Source organism: Seriola lalandi, unplaced genomic scaffold (assembly GCF_002814215.2).
Source record: "Seriola lalandi dorsalis isolate HSWRI2012SDOR001 ecotype SW California unplaced genomic scaffold, Sedor1 jcf7180002054240, whole genome shotgun sequence".
In the NCBI taxonomy this organism is placed as follows: domain Eukaryota; kingdom Metazoa; phylum Chordata; class Actinopteri; order Carangiformes; family Carangidae; genus Seriola; species Seriola lalandi.
In genome coordinates, this window is record NW_019524793.1 from 428,929 (window position 1) to 446,652 (window position 17,724).

Consider the following 17,724-nt stretch of genomic DNA (forward strand, 5'->3'; position numbering starts at 1 on the left):
ACACGCACACACGCACACATGCACACATGCACACATGCACACAAACACACCAGCACAGACACACAAAACGGCATCATGGGAGGTCAGTCCAGTATCTATGAGAGATAAACGAGAGATTAACTTCATTCCTTTCCTGTACGAAGTAGCACATCTCAGCCTAGACTTACAGACAGCATACATTTCTATCATCTCATGGATGGCAAATCTCTCCTCTTTGTTCCATCCGTTTCAAAAACCAACTCCTTCTTCACGCCGTTGCCTCACACACACCTGATAATGCACTTTTCTCATTTGCATTTCCTAAGTATTGTTCCGCTCATTTCGCTCTTGCGATTTATTTGTCCCTCCAGATCTAAGAAAGATTTTCCTCCTCTCTCTCTTTGCATCACTCAGCTGCTCCTTTTTCTCCATACTTTATCCACTTTATTTTTTTTTAGTTTCTCAGGACCGATTCAAAGTTTCTCGTTGCTGTAAACTCAAAGCAAAAAGAAAAAGAAAACACCACATTAAGACAACACAGTAAATGGCCAAAATTGCTCTCAGATCATTTTTACAGTATCCCATTTTCAGGTGCTTCAGTGTCCTTCTCTCATTCTGTCTCTCTTCCCATTTCAATGGGTCACACTTCCATTTAACTCCTTCTCTCTCACTGTCCCCTTACTTATCTCTGCTTATTTTTCTCTGTTGTGTTTCTCATCCTTCCCCTTCTCTTGTTCTCTTTCTTTTGCCTTTCTCTGGTTGGTTTATCTCTCAGATCACATCTGGCCATCACAACCAGCTGCAGGCTCTTTTTGAGCATCTCTTACACTCTCACTCTTTTTCCTCCTCTCCTCTCCCTCCCCCCTTCTCTTTCTACAGTTTGTCACCACCACCTCTGTGTTTTCTTTGTTGCACATGCACTGTGAACTGTCCCCCCTTCTACCCGCGTCCACATCAGTCAATCCCTCCTGGTTCCTTATGTGTTCAGATCCGAAGGGGAAGGAGAGGGGAGGGGGCTGGGGGGGGAGGGAGGTGTATCCTCTCCAGCTGCTTGTAAAGGCCTCTCTCATGCAGCAGGGCCCCCGCCATGAGCACTCCTAAAGAGCCCCAATCAGCATTGCCAGGCACCTCAATCACCAGCGTCTTAAAGAGCAGAGATAGACCTGACCCATATCCAAGGTCAGACTGAGAGTATAGTGGCCATCAGTGCCAGCTTCCCAATGAGCCAATACCCCCCCCTCTCAGGTCCTCACCCTCCTCAACTCTCCCTGAACCTCCTCCCCTACTCACATCTGTCTCAACCTCAGCCATTTCCCTGTCTGGCCCCATGGCTGGATCCATATGTTGGAGGAATTAACTCTTATAGAGGTTGCCATTAACTGGTTTATGGACCTCTTTGTCTGGTGTCGTGTCCATGGCTTTTCATTAACATGGATCATTGTCTCACATTTTTCTCCCACCGCAAGCAGCCATTTTAGCTCACTTTCCCCGCTTGTGGTGGAATAGGAAGCTACAAACCCTCCTCCTCCTCCTCCTCCTCCTCCTCCTCCTCCTCCTGCTTGCACCTCACCCAACTGGTTATATTTATTTACTACTCTTCCTCCCACTAACACTAAAACGAATACCCCTTTCCTCTGTCTGCACTCCTGCCCTTACCCACCGTACTCCATCCCTTCACTGCTGTTAAACACACTTCCTTTCTCTGTTTATGTCTGATTTAACATTCCAGACTTGTGTTTTGCCCATGTCTGTCGAATTAATCCTCACTGATTGATCAGCTGATTGACAGATTGGGATTGGGATGACATGCATCGCGCGGTGATGATGTCACACGCAGGAGATCCTGTTCAATGACTGTCCAACACTGTGTCAATCTACCTACTGTCAGGCTATTTTAAGACTATGTCGGCATCAGCCACCTCTCCTTCTTCCAATCACTGTCTCTGTCCCTTTTCTCACCCTTTTCGCTGACAGTCTAGGGGAGCATAATACCCACATCATTACAGTATTTCCTTTATCACTGCTGACACAACCAAACAAGTGTCCGCCATATTTTTTTTTCTCACCTCCAGTTTGTTTGCTTCTAAAGGAAAAGGGGCAAGGGAAGGAAGCAGTGTTAGACGACTGTGCACAGTCCTGGTATTTCCATGGAGACCGTCGTGCAAGGACAAAACCGTTGCTCACACGAACAGTTCTCTACCTGTGATTTGGAAAATTGAGAGGGAATGAGGAAGAAACCACTGCATCGTGTGACAGGAAAACACAAAGAATGGCTGCGAGCGGAGCAAGAGAGGGAGAGCAGCCGGTCGCTATAGAGACGATGAGTCAGGCAACATCACCTCATTAGGAATGACCCACCACACACAAGCACAGTCATGTGACCGAGGCATTGCAGACACCGTATTCAGTAGCACAGGGAGATGTGGGGGATTGACTGTACACGCAGAAGTCATTGCATTGTTAAAAGCCAAAGAACAGATAGGTGAGTGAGTGAAGCAGGTGGTCATGAATATAAAACACAGTGGCTGGTTTCAGGACCATTATGGAGAGACAGCACCTCAGGGAGGCCTGATTCAGAGCAGGAGGGAGGAGGCAGGGACATGTAGGGTGGTGGCAGGCTAGGCTAATGCTACAGCCGTGCAGGCTCACTGTTACCCCACCACTCAAGCCTCAGTCAGCCAGTATAGGGTATGCCCCTCTGTCGTCTACTGTATCTGCAGCCTGTAGCCTCTGCAACCATGTCCCGACCAACTTTCCTGTCACTCAGTGTCAGCTTCACTCCAAGGCAGATAAGACTTTCCTTTCAATGGACGGTATCTCTTGCTGTTGCCAGCTTTTTGGTCTCAGTGAAGGGTATTCTCTGGGGTGAATGTTTGGGTTGATAAAGGTGCCGGTTTGACACCTGCCTCTTCCATTGTCTGGACAGTGTGTTCATGTGTGCATTGTCTGAGAGTTTGTGTGAGTCCTTAGGGTGTATGTCTGTGTGTATATGTCTGTGCACGGCTGTTTGTACTGTTTTGTGTTTTTACTCCCATGACTTGACCCCCTTGTAGTTTAAAAGGAAGCGGAAACACAATGGGAGCCCCTCCCTTCTCCTTCCTTATTTCTCTCTTCTTCTCTCTGTCACTATATGTCACTCCTCAGCAGATTAACTCACTCCTAATTCTCATTTCACAGGAAATAACCTATTTACTCTGTCTTACTCCTCTCCTCTCTCTCTCCTTGTTTGCACACACAGAACACGCTCACATCCTTCTTCACGCTTTCTTCTCTCTGTCTGCTTCTCTGTCTCTCTCCTCTGAACTGCACACATGCACGCCCACACTCACACACTCACAAACACACACACACACACACACACACACACACACACACACACACACACACACACACTCCCATACACACACACACATACACGAAACACACACACAGAGCATACCATCAGGAGACTCACTGCACACTCATGCGCACACACTAACCCTTAAAGCCCATTAGCTGTCCAGCATGGATGTGGGGTACCATGCCATGCTCCATTCTGCCCCCTGCTGCCTGCATGCTGCACCTGCCAGTAACAGGTGTGGGATTCAATTAAAGCAGCATGCTCTCAGCAGTCAGTCCTGTGAGCAGGCCATGACTGTGGACTGGGCAAAGCCTTGAGCCAGCAGAGCCCTCAGATCCCTGTAGCTAAGAACCAAACCAAAAAACACAAACACCATGAGGACACCACTTTAGAAACAGCTGCCAACCATTGGCAGGGGGTGTTTAGATCATCAAAGTCGTACATTAACCATCACCATGATGCTGTCACATCAAACATCAAAACACTGCGGATCGTAGAAGACAACCAAAATGAAAAGTCTAAATTTAGCCTAAAGCTGTCAGCGCTCACTTTTAATTGCATTACCAGTCGATCACAAATTGCTGCCAGACACTTATGGGAGATATTTACTGTCATTTTCAGGAAAGTTCTGGCGCTTTCATCATTTTATACTGCTGCCTCATATTGACAAGTAACAGCTGACCTGTGCCTGGGAAAGGGATTATGGAGATAAATAGCCAATTATTACAGCAGTATTTCTCTGTATGTGTGGTAGTAATTGGCATGCCAGAGTATGATAGCTACAGCCTGGGTTTTAATCCCCGATAAGGTAAGTTTCATTAGCCATCTGGCTAGTTTGTAGGGTAAAGAAGTGACTGCGCTGCCTAGTGACTTCACTGGGATGATCATGACTACAAGATTTCCATCCGCACCCAAATAGGAATTAATCTATTAATCTAACAATCTCACATAATCCCAGATGGCTCTTACTCCAGCTAACCTGCTCTTGCCAGACTAGGATAATGCCTAATCTCAAGAAATACGCCTAATGCTTAATGCCTAATGCCTAATACCTCATTCATACTGTGGTCATAATAGCCTCTTGTACTACAGACTCTACTGCTAGGGTTTGGCTGCTCTGGCTTCCCGCTGCTACAATCACCCTTCATAGTCAGAAGGAAAGAGAGGGAGGCAGAGCGAAGGAGAGGCAGAGAGAGTTGGTAAACAGGAAGGCAGGCTGGGGAGCGCAGGTCAGAGTTAATGAAGCCCCCTAGGCAGGGTTTGCAGGGTGTGAAGCGTAGCCACTGTTTCTGTTTGGCTTTTGAGCGTGTGAGTGCGTGTGAGTGTGTGTGTGTGTGTGTGTGTCCTTGTGGCCTGTGTGTACAGCCTGGAGGCCGTTGATGAGCCCCTTTGACACCGGGCCCACCCAACGACCATTTCATTAGAATAAACCGAGGCTCGCTGAAAGGCAGCCAGCAGGGTTCATATGGGAAAGGAGGGAACAGAGAAACATGGAGGAGGAAGGCAGAGGATGACAGACTGTTAGTCTATGCTGCGCTGCAGTGTTGTTGTGATGATGAGGCCAATAGAGTACAGACTGCAACCAATTTAGGCCAGGGCTGCAAGGTTAGGCGCAATAATGAACAGAATCAATGTTTTGGGGGCTACACTATGGCGGGCACAATGTGTTGGGAGTAAATTGTATTGCAGACAGCAACAACTATTTTGGAGCTGTGATAGATTGTATTGCATTATCTGTCTCTTACCTTTTATATTATGGCTGGTTATGATTTAAGTACATCAGCCTCCAAAGCTCTGAATCCAATCCTAAACTTTTATTATCTTATCAAGAGCTTTAATCTGGACATGATCATTGTGGATGTCATGAAACTCCAAATAGTGAAGCACAGTTATATCCCGAAATTCTGCTAATATAATATTTTTATATACAGTATTGTATCATAAAACACAAAAACTTTTACATTTACAGCGGTTAGGTTATGCTCTCCCTTATTGTACAATGTTAATTAGCTTGATGGGTCACACCAGTACAAGCTGATAACAACAACACCAGCCAAGGTGAATGAATCGTAGCAGAATGCTGTGAATTAAGCAGCATAGACCCTGTAGTATAATACTTCAGTGGCATGTCTTTTAGGTTTCCTTTCTTTGACTTTATTCTTTATGAGAAATTTCACCCATTCTCATCAGCGAGACCTCCAACACACTTGAAAGCTTTTGTGTCACGCTGTCTATACAGCTGCTGTATTATACGTCATCCAGTGGCATCAGAGCGAGGTCAGATTTACTATTGCTTCATGATTTTGTTAATATTTGAATGTAAGATTGGTGTTTGTTGTTGGATAAATGATCAAGAGGCAAGCTGTTCCATAGAGGCATTACATATTTATTTGCCTTCTATTGTACTGTAATACTGTAATCAGTTTCACTGTATCGTGGCAACAGATGAGTTGGATGTTAGCGTGCATATTAATACTTTTCCAGTAGGTCATCCTGCTGTAGAGAACAGGCTTGTCCTTTATTCTACCTTGAGGCAGAGTGTTCCTGGCTTTGTTTATGGGTCACCTACATGCAAAGCCACTGCTTTGCTTTCTGCATGCTGTTTATTTCTCTATTTACAGTAGCATTGTACTTTTGAGGCAGTGTCCTACTTCTATTGGTCGTCTTTTTCCCGCTCCAAAGCTTTCTGTTCCCGATAATACCTCACCCTTTATGGCCTTTATTTGAAATATTTCGGAACACAGCTTCCGCTTATTAGCAATGCGCTCGTGCAGCGTCTGGACTGATAAAGATGTCATTTGATTGTGTTGTGACGGAGGGCTGACAAGATGTTAGTCAAGGATTTCATTGTTCAGCTGTCTGAAAGTGCCAGATTTAACCATTCCTCTGAACATTATTTTGCATATTTCAGTCACCCACGTTCATATTTGCAAAGCAAACACCTCAGGCGTCCCTGCTTTCGAGTGAGCAGTTTGGTTCGACAATGGAGCATGACAAGCCTCCTCCCCGTGAAGAGTCCGTATTCAGAGTATTTGTTTATGCCCGAGCTTGATTAGATTCCTGTTTGGCTGCCAGTCTCAATCCCTGTTGGACCCCCTCAGAAAGAACAGGCTAATTCCTAAGTGGCCTGGCGCTACAGATCACCAGCCACTATCAACAACAGTATGACAGAAGGCTATACGAGAAAGCTGGATTTCCAAAAGCCTGAGGTAACTCCCCGATCTCTCTATTATGATTCTCCTCCTGCAGCAGACTCCATGAAATATTCAAGACAGTTTGAGCCTAGACTGATCCGTCACTCTAACATTCACAGAGTGACAGTGTATGTGTGTATGTATGCATGTTGGTGTGTGCATGCATGTCATGCACTGTCTGCGTGTTTATTGGGATGGTATGCGTGTGTCTTGTCCGTCTGTGTATCCATGTGTGCTGCATGTCATCTGCGTCCAAATGCCCCAGCAGCGTCCAATTAGTTCAGAGATGCGTTCAATCATGAGGTGACCAGCAGGTGTCTGGTTCTGTCGCAACCCCGAGCCAGAGAGCCACATAAATAAGCTGGCAGAGGAGACATGGGGACTCCTCAGCTGTTTTTTTCTTTTTTTTTTTCTTTTCTGTAGTGCCTCCAACTCCCTCTCTCTCTCTCTCTCTTGCTCTCTGTCGCTGGTACCGCTGTGATGTCAGAGTAGCGAGGATGCCAACAGCTTTTCTCATAGATCACCTGGCACGCCCAGTGGTCCCAGGCCACTCTCTCTGTCAGGCAGGGACACGCTGCGTCAACCAGCCAATTTACACTAGTCCCAAGCGGATGACCTCCACCTGTCTAAAGTAGACATCCTGTGTGTGTGTGTGTGTGTTTGTGTGTGTGTGTGTGTGTGTGTGTGTTTGTGTGTGTGTGTGTGTGTGTGTGTGTGTGTGTGTGTGTGTGTGCGCTAGGTTAGTTTATGGATTGTGTGTGAGAGTTCCCATGTATTTTTGTGTGTGCATCTATGTCTGTTTGGAATAGGGACTGTTGTTTGTGTCTGTTTCTGTGCCTGTGGGTGTATGAAGCTGAGTTGCAGTTGCGGCGGACGGGGAGGCCTGGCCAACCTCACATCATTACCCCAGGATGCTTTTTTTTCTTTGAGGCATTACTCTTGACTGAGAGCCAAATTTGAGTCCTAATAGAACAAGCTCCACAATTACTGTTTTACCACCCAGTCGCAGAGCAGGGAAGCAGAGGCCTTTGAAATAAAAAAATGTACAATCAAATAAAAAATAGGCCAAGATAAATTAGATTAGAGACTACATCTAAGCCGCGGCAGCAGCCAGAAATCTCCCATTTATCATATCCAGACGCTTTCCAACCACAATGCTGATGTTCTACAAATGAGCTTTTATATGTTCCTTCATTTTAAATCTGATAATGTACCTCACCTCACTCCCCCCCTCCCTCTCTCTTCTTCTCCCCCTTCTCTTTGTTTCCTTTTCAATTCTTAACTTACTTTTATCTACTCACATCTTCCTTCTGTCCCCCTCCATGTCTCTCTCCTGTTCTGTATTCCATGGTCTTTGGCCTTTTCCCATTTCCTCTCTCCCTCCCCTGCCATCTCCATGATATCTTTCATTTTTACAATGCTTTGTTGTCATTTTCTGTGTCTTCCTTTTTTCTCCCACCTCTCTGCTCCAACACCCCTCTTCTGCTCCAGTCTTTGTGTGTCCGGGAACGCTGTTGCGGGTGCAGGCGGCCAGTTCTCTGCAGGAGGCGGAGCACCAGGCGGGAGCGTGGTGTAAGGACCCGCTGCAGTCTGGGGACCGCCTGTACGTCATGCCCTGGACCCCCTATCGCACGGACATGCTGTATGAATATGCCTCCTGGGAAGACTTCAAACAGAACCGACCCACCACCACCTACAAGTGAGGGCGCCTCCCACTGTCCTGGATGATCAAATAGCATCTGCTGCTGTATTGATTTATTGGCTTTTGATGTGGATATGGATGGTGATAGCAGGACGGTTCCACTGTGGTGTCAGCTTGCTCGCCGTGAAGCCGTCTTGAAGGATTGTGTCGTGCAGGGTAGATAAATTGACTTGTTCTCTTGCATTCCTGCACCACTCATGTGATTCTCTGTCAACAGGTTGCCAAACAGAGTCGACGGCACTGGGTTCGTGGTGTACGACGGTGCAGTATTTTACAACAAAGAACGCACACGAAACATAGTCAAGTACGACCTACGGACGCGCATCAAGAGCGGCGAGGCCATTATCACAAATGCCAACTACCACGACACCTCGCCCTACCGCTGGGGAGGGAAATCGGACATCGACCTGGCTGTGGACGAGAACGGCCTCTGGGTGATCTACGCCACTGAGGCCAACAACGGACGACTGGTGGTCAGCCAGGTGGGACAGCAGCGCGGCACAGAAGGGGATGAGATGTGGATTATAAATGCAGGAGTGGATTATGTCAAAATCTAATTTTGCTAGTCCGGCAAAAGGTCATATGTCACACATGAATGACTTACCGTTCAGGTTACACAAGTGCACTGACAAATGAGATGCAGAGATATTGTTGACCGCTTTGTTGTTGTCGTGTCAACATCATCTGCAAAAAGGTCAGGCCTAATTTCAAATCCTGTAATATTCAAAAACTAATCTTCACTGGTATGGTAAATATTTGATTGGTTTTTGTGGATGTGGTGGAGGACAAGGAACCGCAACCAGGTTCTTTCTGGCTTCAAACGTTAGGTTGTCTACTCGTTTGTATATCAACAGTTTAGAAGCATGTGCTCTACACATTGTTGTAAATACATCAATCCAAAGTCACATTAATTTGCTTTACTCACTTGGAAAAACTCAAAACATTTGAGTTTTTTTTTCTTTCATACTTTCATACAAGGTGGTTATTTGTTTCTTAACAAACGAAACTGCAATCAGGCAGCCTGTTCCCACATAATCAGAGTTTCAATTAATGTGTTGTTCCAAGAGACGGGACCCATTTATTATCACCATCTTTGACCTTACCAGGAAATTGTTTTTCAAACTGCATAAGTTAAACTATCCATCTAAAATATCAAACCCTGCATGAGCTATGAGAGTGTAGAATAATGGAGCAACAAAGTAATAAACAAGAAAGTGATCACTTCCATCATTAAGGAATTGTTTGGTTTCTGGGGAGATTTATTATTTTTCCCGCTTACCCAGAGAGCAACATGTAGCGGTCTCTGTTATGTCTCGACATACAGTTTGAAAGTATTTTGAACAGAAGCAGCTTTATGCAAAGGCAGAATATATATATGTATATTTCTCCTCCGAAGCTCACACATTAATTACTTTTTCAATATTTTGACTAGTGCTTGTAAATCTTAATATTATTGTATTAGAAGTACAATTTGTGCTGCCGTAGGGTCCTGTAAACACGAGGACGATGGAAAATGTCATTTCTATTTTGATAATAAAATTAGAGACTTGATAGGTGCTCAATTTTGATAGATAGTTTTTTATAGTTTTGTATAGTTTTTTAACTGTTTTGTTTTGTTTTTTTGTTCTTTTTTTTAAATCTTTTTTTGTCTCCTTTAAAAGTCCAGTGTTCTAATTTCCATTGAGCTGCTACTTTACCGTAGACTCCAACTAATGGAGCGTCTGTAAGGAAGCTTAAGTTCACATTTCAAAAAACTGCACATAGAGAGATAAAAAAGGATATCAAGAAACCAAACGCTAATAGTCTTGCTCTTTTATTCTTGAAGAGTATGTAACTTTTTTATGACCTCTATAACTAAAATTCCCCCAAAACCAAAACCTCTCTTCAAGCTTCCCAGTATGATCATTTATACATTAAGCCTTGGCTGAGTGGCTGAGTTCAGCATCTCTTCCTTGCCTGTAGGTAAACCCTTACACCCTGCGCTTTGAAGGCACCTGGGAGACCAGCTTCGACAAGAGGATGGCGTCCAACGCCTTCATGGCTTGTGGCGTGCTATACGCGGTGCGGTCGGTCTACCAGGACGATGACAGCGAAGCAGGCGGTGACCTGGTGATGTACGCCTACAACACTAACCGTGCCCGCGAGGAGCCTGTCAACATCCCTTTCCCCAACCCTTATCAGTATATTTCCTCTGTGGACTACAACCCTCGAGACAACCAGCTTTATGTCTGGAACAACTATAACGTGCTGCGCTACCCGCTGGAGTTTGGACCACCAGACCCCACCACAGGTGAGGAGTGAAAGCACAAAGAAACACAGCAACTTTAGTTTTTTAATCTACAATTGTGAGATATTTTGCATCTGTAAATTGCTGCAGATGTATGAGGCTGTCACAAAAAGTATGTATAATTTACCCCCCAATTCCTTTCTAGATGACGACTCAAGAGTTAGCTGAGTTTTAGCTGGACTGACCCCAAGCTGGTAGTGCGGTCTTATTGAAACTGATTTATTCCTAAATCTGACATTACAGTTGACCTCAAGTTTAGAATTACCATTGGACGTGATGGTTAATATTTGTAGACCCAGTTGTGAGCTGATAGGATTGTAAATTGAGTATCAACACATCTGCTGTTGACTCAGACACCACAGCAAATATTTTGAACAGAAATATTAGGAGTGCTGCAGAGAGTGGTCTACAGATACAAATATTAAGGATTTACATATAGAAAACCATTGTGTTTCTTTATCCTTATGTCATATTCATAAAATGTGAAATTATGAAGGAGAATCTAGAAATTTGTTTTTCTGTCATTTCCAGCATGTACAGTACATACACATACAAAAATGAGGCTTCTTGCTTGACCAGGGAACACACTCAAACAGCCCATGCAGAATGTGTTTGTGACTGTTTCTTATCTGACATTTGGATGCCTCAGATAGCAAATCATTGTATTTCCATCCACAGCCATAGTTACAGTAAGGCGCAGCTTCTCAGGTATGACTGCGGTAGCACTTCATATCAACTTCTCTGTGTCATGGATAATGAAAAAGTCATTCTGAAATGATAAGAGGGAGGATAAAACGAGAACACCACACTGCATTTTGGCAGTCCATCAATATGAGAGGGAGGTTTGGATGTACTGTATATCTGAGCTGCATAAAGGCCTGTATAAAGCTCGGATTATGCCCAGAGAGAGACGAGGCAGAGACAGACGGGCGGGAGCACTCACGGAGTTGTGCGCTGACTCCGCGTTTGATCAGTTAGGATTTTGTAGTTGTGATGTGTTGCTTTTATCTTCGCATTAGGTTTGGTTGTTAGTGATGGTGACTTCTCTGATACATTTGATCAATTATTTACTTCCCACTGACTTGTGATGATGCTTTCTCTCCATCTCCTCCCCTGCTTCTCCTCCCCTCTCTGGAGAGCAGGCTTTGAGAGGCTCAAAAAAGTATTTGTCACCCCAATTATTGCAGGGCTAACTTTTGAACTCAACTTGTGAGAGACAACGTACATTCATATGCATGTGTCCTTCGCTGTCTTGATCCCTTTTATTTTTTATTTTTTTATTTTGGATATTGCTGTTGGGTGTTGCTGCTCTCTAACAAATCCCTTACATCCTCTTATAACTTTCTAAATGTCTCTCACTCATTCTGTGCCTCTAACTCTGACTTCTCATCTCTTCTCTCTGTATTATTATGGGGTTACCTCAGGCCCTTTGACCACCACCCAAGTGACCACCACTCTTCCAGCCAGGCCGTTCACCTCCAGTGCCAGCCCCTCCACTGCCCGCCCTCTGGCCCCGACCTCGCGCCCAATCGGCTCCATCAACAAGCACCCCGATCTTCGACCAATCACAGCCACTGTGCCGGTCACCCGCCGGCCACCTCGCCCTCCTCAAGGCCCAGAGCCCCACGTCTGCGAGGCGAAGCTGGAGCGCGGTGTCCAGTGGCCCACCACGCAGAGAGGAGAAACGGTAGACCGACCGTGTCCCAAAGGATCTCTAGGTGAGGACAGCTGCTGTTGTGTATTTTTAAACGTGTGCGCATTTTTTCCACTCCGTGAAACAAACAAGTATGCACGGTATATCTCTTCTGTGCATGTGCCCAAGTGATCAGCATGTTTGTACTCTCACACTTGTTTTTTTCCGCTGTTGTCTTCTCCTGTCCCTGTGTTGGTCCCACCAGCAGGCACAGTCCCCGTGGACTGGCAGATGAAAGCCCGTCCTCCACAAATGAAAGGCTCATCTCCCACAGAAACGGAGCTGATTGAAAGTGGCAAATAATGCAATGAAAGGCTAGACAACACAAGTTTCACTTCCCTTCATGCTAGCTTCTATACCTCTGTACATGCAGCCATCAAAAAGCCCTCTTTAGTCACAGGGGGGAAAAAAAAAGGCATCTCCCTCCATCTTCCTCTCCAATGCCTTTCAATGTTTCTGTATGTTCTCTCTGCGAGAACGGCAGTAACATTAAATTAGCAGCTGGCTTAATTGCCACATCTTGGCAGAGCTCTCAAACCCAATCTGTGGTCGATGGAGGAGGGAATAGAGGAAAAAATGGGAGAGAGGGGGAAAAAAAATCAGAGGGAGAGAGAGAAAAAGTGGGTATGAAATGCAACGCCACATCTGCTCTGATCCGTCTACAACTGTGAAGTGTTGAAGCATTGTTTTTGTCGTCTCCGCTCTTCCGTTCTGCTTCTATCGCTCTCTTTCTTCCTCTCTCTCTCTCTCTCTCTCTCTCTCTCTCTCTCTCTCTCTCTCTCTCTCTCTCTCTCTCTCTCTCTATCTCTGGTCCCACTTCTCGTCTTTTCTCTGCCTTGTCTTTGTGACTTGACGTTGGTTATTTGTGTTAGGAAGAGCGGATAGACCCCCTCTCTGGTTTTATCCCGGCGTGGTGTCCTTTCTCTGAACCTAGCTGGAAATGAGGGTTGGTGGAAGATGCTTCCCTTCAGGTGTTTTTTTACTTGACAGTGAGGGATCGAGCCTGATGTCTCTGGTGTGTGCCTGTGTGTGCAGAGTAAATGTTACGTGTGCATATGGTCCTTTTAAATTGTTTCCTTTTACAGCATGAAAGCCTCTTCTGCCCCCTGCCATCTTCCTCCTCCATTTCTCTTCCCTCACTTTCTCACTGCCCTACGCTCCATTATTTAACCTTTTCCACTTCTGACCCATTTCCTCTCAGACTTTTTTCTCAACCTCCTCCTCCTTTCTTCCCTCTCATCTTCAAACACTTTTGAGTATTGCATTTTTAAAATTCATTTCATTCCATTTTTCTTGGGTAAAAAAAAAAAAAAAAATTTGTGCTCATCCCTCTCCTCCACACTTTCCCCTTTAATTGCAGACACCTAATGCTTATTATCTCTCCATTACTCCCCCCCTCCCTCCTCTGTTTCTTCTCCCTGTGCTCGTCTCCAGGCATTGCTTCGTTCCAGTGCTTGGCGGAACAGGTCATGTGGAACCCGCGGGGTCCTGACCTGAGTAACTGCACCTCCCCGTGGGTCAACCAGGTGGCCCAGAAGGTGAGACCTGGAGCCTTACCCCCTGGCCATGGGTCTGTCCCCTTCCTCTGTCCCACTGCCCCGGCCATCCTCCCTGTCCACATCCACACACACATTAACATATCTCCAAGGCTGGCCTGATTAAAATACAGACTCATTTCAAGTGGCCCTTCATTACAAGGCATCTGCTCTTAATACTTAATTAACTCTCTTTTTTTCACTAATATACTTTAATTACAGCCAGTTTAAATTATTTTTAAGAATCAGGCTTCACAGCTTGCAAAGGCTGCCACTGTTATTCTGCCACTTCACTCTCTCCATCATAGTCTCATAATGCATTATACCTGTGCAGCTGCTTAACATCATGGTCTGTAGATGCGCAGTGATTTTAATTTTAGCTGACATTTAAAGTACTAAATTGTATTACAATATTCACAATAATAATTTAAATTTTTTGCAAAGTCTATGTAATAGTGAAATAAGAGTAAACTGGTTAATGGTGGCTACATTTCTGCAGGAGAAACCTCTGATTATTCAACCTTGCAGACCCTTGACCGGCTTTCTAAAATGTTTTTTAAGTGTGTGTGCATGTGCCTGGAAGGGTAAGTAGCATCATGTTGAAAAGTAACATCATTGAAAGAATCCATTTTACCTTCTCCTTTTGGCAAAAATCAATTGCAATTGCAAAGTGGTTGCTAAGGGTGTGATTTTCAAGTGAAACAGCGCAAGGGAGAATAAAAAACTTGACAATTTGTTCTACAAGGTCCATCGTTGTTAACATGATACAAGAGGGGCAGATAAAACAGATCCTATTTTTTTTGGAGAGAGGTCTGGGGAAAATCTGACTATTGAACAAACATTATGCAGGTTTTTTTAGTGTTGAAATTAACACAAAACCTTTGTGTATTCTTAGTGTGCATGTGAACATTTAACAGTGTGAATTTTCCAGCAGCTGTGCATGAGCCCATCAAAGCACATCTGTTTTATCATCCTTACGGTATCACTGTATGTAAACACACACATGTTCATGTGTTTTCATGTGCAGATAAAGAGCGGTGAGAATGCTGCCAACATCGCTGGAGAGCTGGTGAACCACACGCGGGGTCGGATCCAGGCGGGAGATGTCAGCTCGTCCGTGCGACTGATCGAGCAACTGCTGGACATACTGGATGCCCAGCTTCAGGCCCTGAGGCCTGGAAACAAGGAGTCAGCTGCACGAAACTACAACAAGGTAGAAGAAATTATAAACACACGCATAAGTACACACACACACACACACACACACACACACACACACACACGCCCCTGCTATATTTAATTCAAGCATTAGAAAAGAACGCTGAGGTTAATGTGAATTTACCCCCCTAGTGCACATGCAAGGACCGGTGAGTTTTTAATTTACAGTTTTCTAGTTTAGCTGTTTAATTCCAGCCTTTGTTTTCTCCCTTCCAGCTCCAGAAGCGAGAGCGGACCTGTCGGGCCTACATCCAGGTAGCTTTTCTCTTTTATCTGCCTCCTTTACATGCCCGTGGAGTAGGACTGCTGTGTGACTTAAAATAACTGAAGGAAGATAAATCCTTGAGTAGACTCGGCTTGTACATGAGATTCCTTCGGCTCAGTGCTCTGTATTATGATTTATATTGCCTTTGGAGTCATCACTTATGGAATTTCTCGTTTGTGTTGAAAAGCAGTGTGAGTAAGCTTTGGTATATATCCTGGCAGACAGAATGTACAGTATGTATTTAAATGCTGGTGTAGTGTTTCCCTGAGCATTGAAAGCTGATTTGTAGTTTTTCTATTGCTGGTGGTGTACACTGTCTTTGAAATGTGGGTTCCTTTAACGTGGAAGTCATCTCTCTGTGACATAATCTTTGCTTTGTTGCACTGCGATAGAGCCTAATTGTACAATATTGGCACTGGCCTCGTTGTGTTGCACAATAAGGTACAATATCTGTGGCTCTGAGAAAATGTAATTTGATGATAGCATGGAAGGCAACAGTTTGTGTTACTACACCCTTCTGTGCTTTTTCAATATTTGTGCAATATCTGTGGTTCTGAGAAAGCTGTAATCTAATATGATGAAAAGGCCTTGTGTATGCTTCTTTGTAATGATGAAATGCGGCACTCTGCAGCACACGCTCTTTTGTGTGTCTTGACCTGTCTGCAGCATACTGTAATATGACACCGCATCTTCTGATCTCTGCTGGATGAAGTAAAGGCTGCTGTGTCGTATGTAACTGGACCATTATTTTTTGTCACTCATTGCAAACCAGCTCAGTGTAACCCCACTGATCAGAGGATAAACCCAAAAAAACACTCACTGCTGTGGCGGCGGGGCTCTGATGCTAAATTCATTTTGTTAACAGCAACGCTCTTTATTCCATACGGCAGTCAATCCTTCATTTTGAGAGGCCTGAGCAAGAGAATTACATGATTCATCAAGCAGGCTACTCCAATAAATTGGATAGCTGATACAACCATCAAAATTGCCATTAAATGAATTGTAAGTGTGAAATAGAATGGTAATATGTCTGACATAGCACAGTAATAAATGTAGTGCAGGGGAGTGGTGAGTTTCTAGGAAATTATAACGAAATAGCGACGACTTTGTACTTTGAAGTGCGCAACTAATACGGTTACACTTTACAACTCGATACATAAAACGAATAATTATCAAGGACCAAGTAATAAACAAATCAGGAACTAAGTGATAATTACAGACTAGCTAATTAATAGTTAATGGCACTTTTTGAGAACAGAGGGCAGACTGCTAGAAACTGTGTTAATGAACCATTGTCTAATGATAAGTTATCTGGATATCTGTGAATCTGCATACTAATCACTTTCTTATGGAATTGTTCTGTGCCATTTAGTGCACTCAGAATTGTGTACTAAATGGCACAAAACCAATAACGTATCATTACTGCTTTATTTGTGTCCCACATGTGCAATTGTGTGCCGTACTAAATGGCTGCTAGGAATGGGTCTTTATTTCATGAGTACTTTGCAGTGTTGTGTCTACTCAAGTGACAAAAAGCGACTGAATTTGAACTCATCTAAAAAGATGAAAAAATTTTATTAATCATCAGTTATTTCCTGGTTTCTTTTAGTACTTGTTCCTTTCTAATGACTGTTTTCAGTGACAGCCACTAACGGTACACCTCCTGACTGTGACAGGCGGTGGTGCAGACAGTGGACAACCTGCTGCGTCCCGAGGCTCTTGGGTCGTGGCAGGACATGAACAGCACAGAACAGGCCCACACTGCCACCATGCTACTGGACGTCCTGGAGAAGGGCGCTTTCCTGCTGGCCAACAACATGTATGGGAATCGCTTCTCTGACCGAGCGCCCAGCATCGGTAAGAAAACAGTATGAATGGCGGTAGTTATGGTGGGCGTATGGATGAACCACAGTGTGGACCGCTGTTTGCTACATCTCTCCAGGGTCTGTTTTTGAGTCTAGGACGGCGCTGAGGTAATTTTTTTTGCATGCTGTGTTTCCACCATCAGATCTGGAGGTGCATGTTCTAAACACAGAGATGGACCTGCAGGACCTGTCCTTTCCACAGAACTACGCCAGTGACAGCACCATCCAGCTTTCAGCCTCCACGATCAAACAGTACAGCCGCAACGGTCAGCAACCCCCACCCCTCCCCGTCCTCGCCCCGAGGACTGAAAAATTGCACTGTCCTCTGCAGCCCACTCCCTTATGTTTCCATTTGCATTTTCATGCGAGCTTAAAACAATCTGCATGCAGTTGACTAAGTTATTGGTTCATAATAATAGGCTAATCAGATTAACAAAAGCGCTGAGACAATTTCTTTTCCTGATGGTTTCTTAACAGCAGTCTTAATAGAATAGCTGGGAAGGCGTGTAGATTACAATCGGCCCCAGTCTGACAGAGCAATCTCAGCACTCCCTCTCTTCCCCATTCCATTCCCTCGCTCCGTCTCTCCGCCATCTTATCCCCCTCTCTCATCTCTCTTGTTTCAAACCCCCCCTTTCCCACCCCC

At 44.7% G+C, this 17,724-nt stretch overlaps 1 protein-coding gene across 1 annotated transcript in view; it reads left to right on the forward strand.

Annotated features, from left to right (window-relative positions):
- adgrl1a (adhesion G protein-coupled receptor L1a) overlaps positions 1–17,724 on the forward strand; it is a 93,594-nt gene that overhangs the window by 59,471 nt on the left and 16,399 nt on the right. Inside the window, exons 5-13 of the mRNA XM_087173484.1 lie at positions 8,005–8,212; positions 8,433–8,697; positions 10,178–10,505; positions 11,927–12,220; positions 13,630–13,733; positions 14,758–14,943; positions 15,165–15,203; positions 16,890–17,070; positions 17,222–17,344. Coding sequence (XP_087029610.1) covers positions 8,005–8,212; positions 8,433–8,697; positions 10,178–10,505; positions 11,927–12,220; positions 13,630–13,733; positions 14,758–14,943; positions 15,165–15,203; positions 16,890–17,070; positions 17,222–17,344 — 1,728 coding nt within the window. The remainder of the gene's footprint in view (positions 1–8,004; positions 8,213–8,432; positions 8,698–10,177; positions 10,506–11,926; positions 12,221–13,629; positions 13,734–14,757; positions 14,944–15,164; positions 15,204–16,889; positions 17,071–17,221; positions 17,345–17,724) is intronic.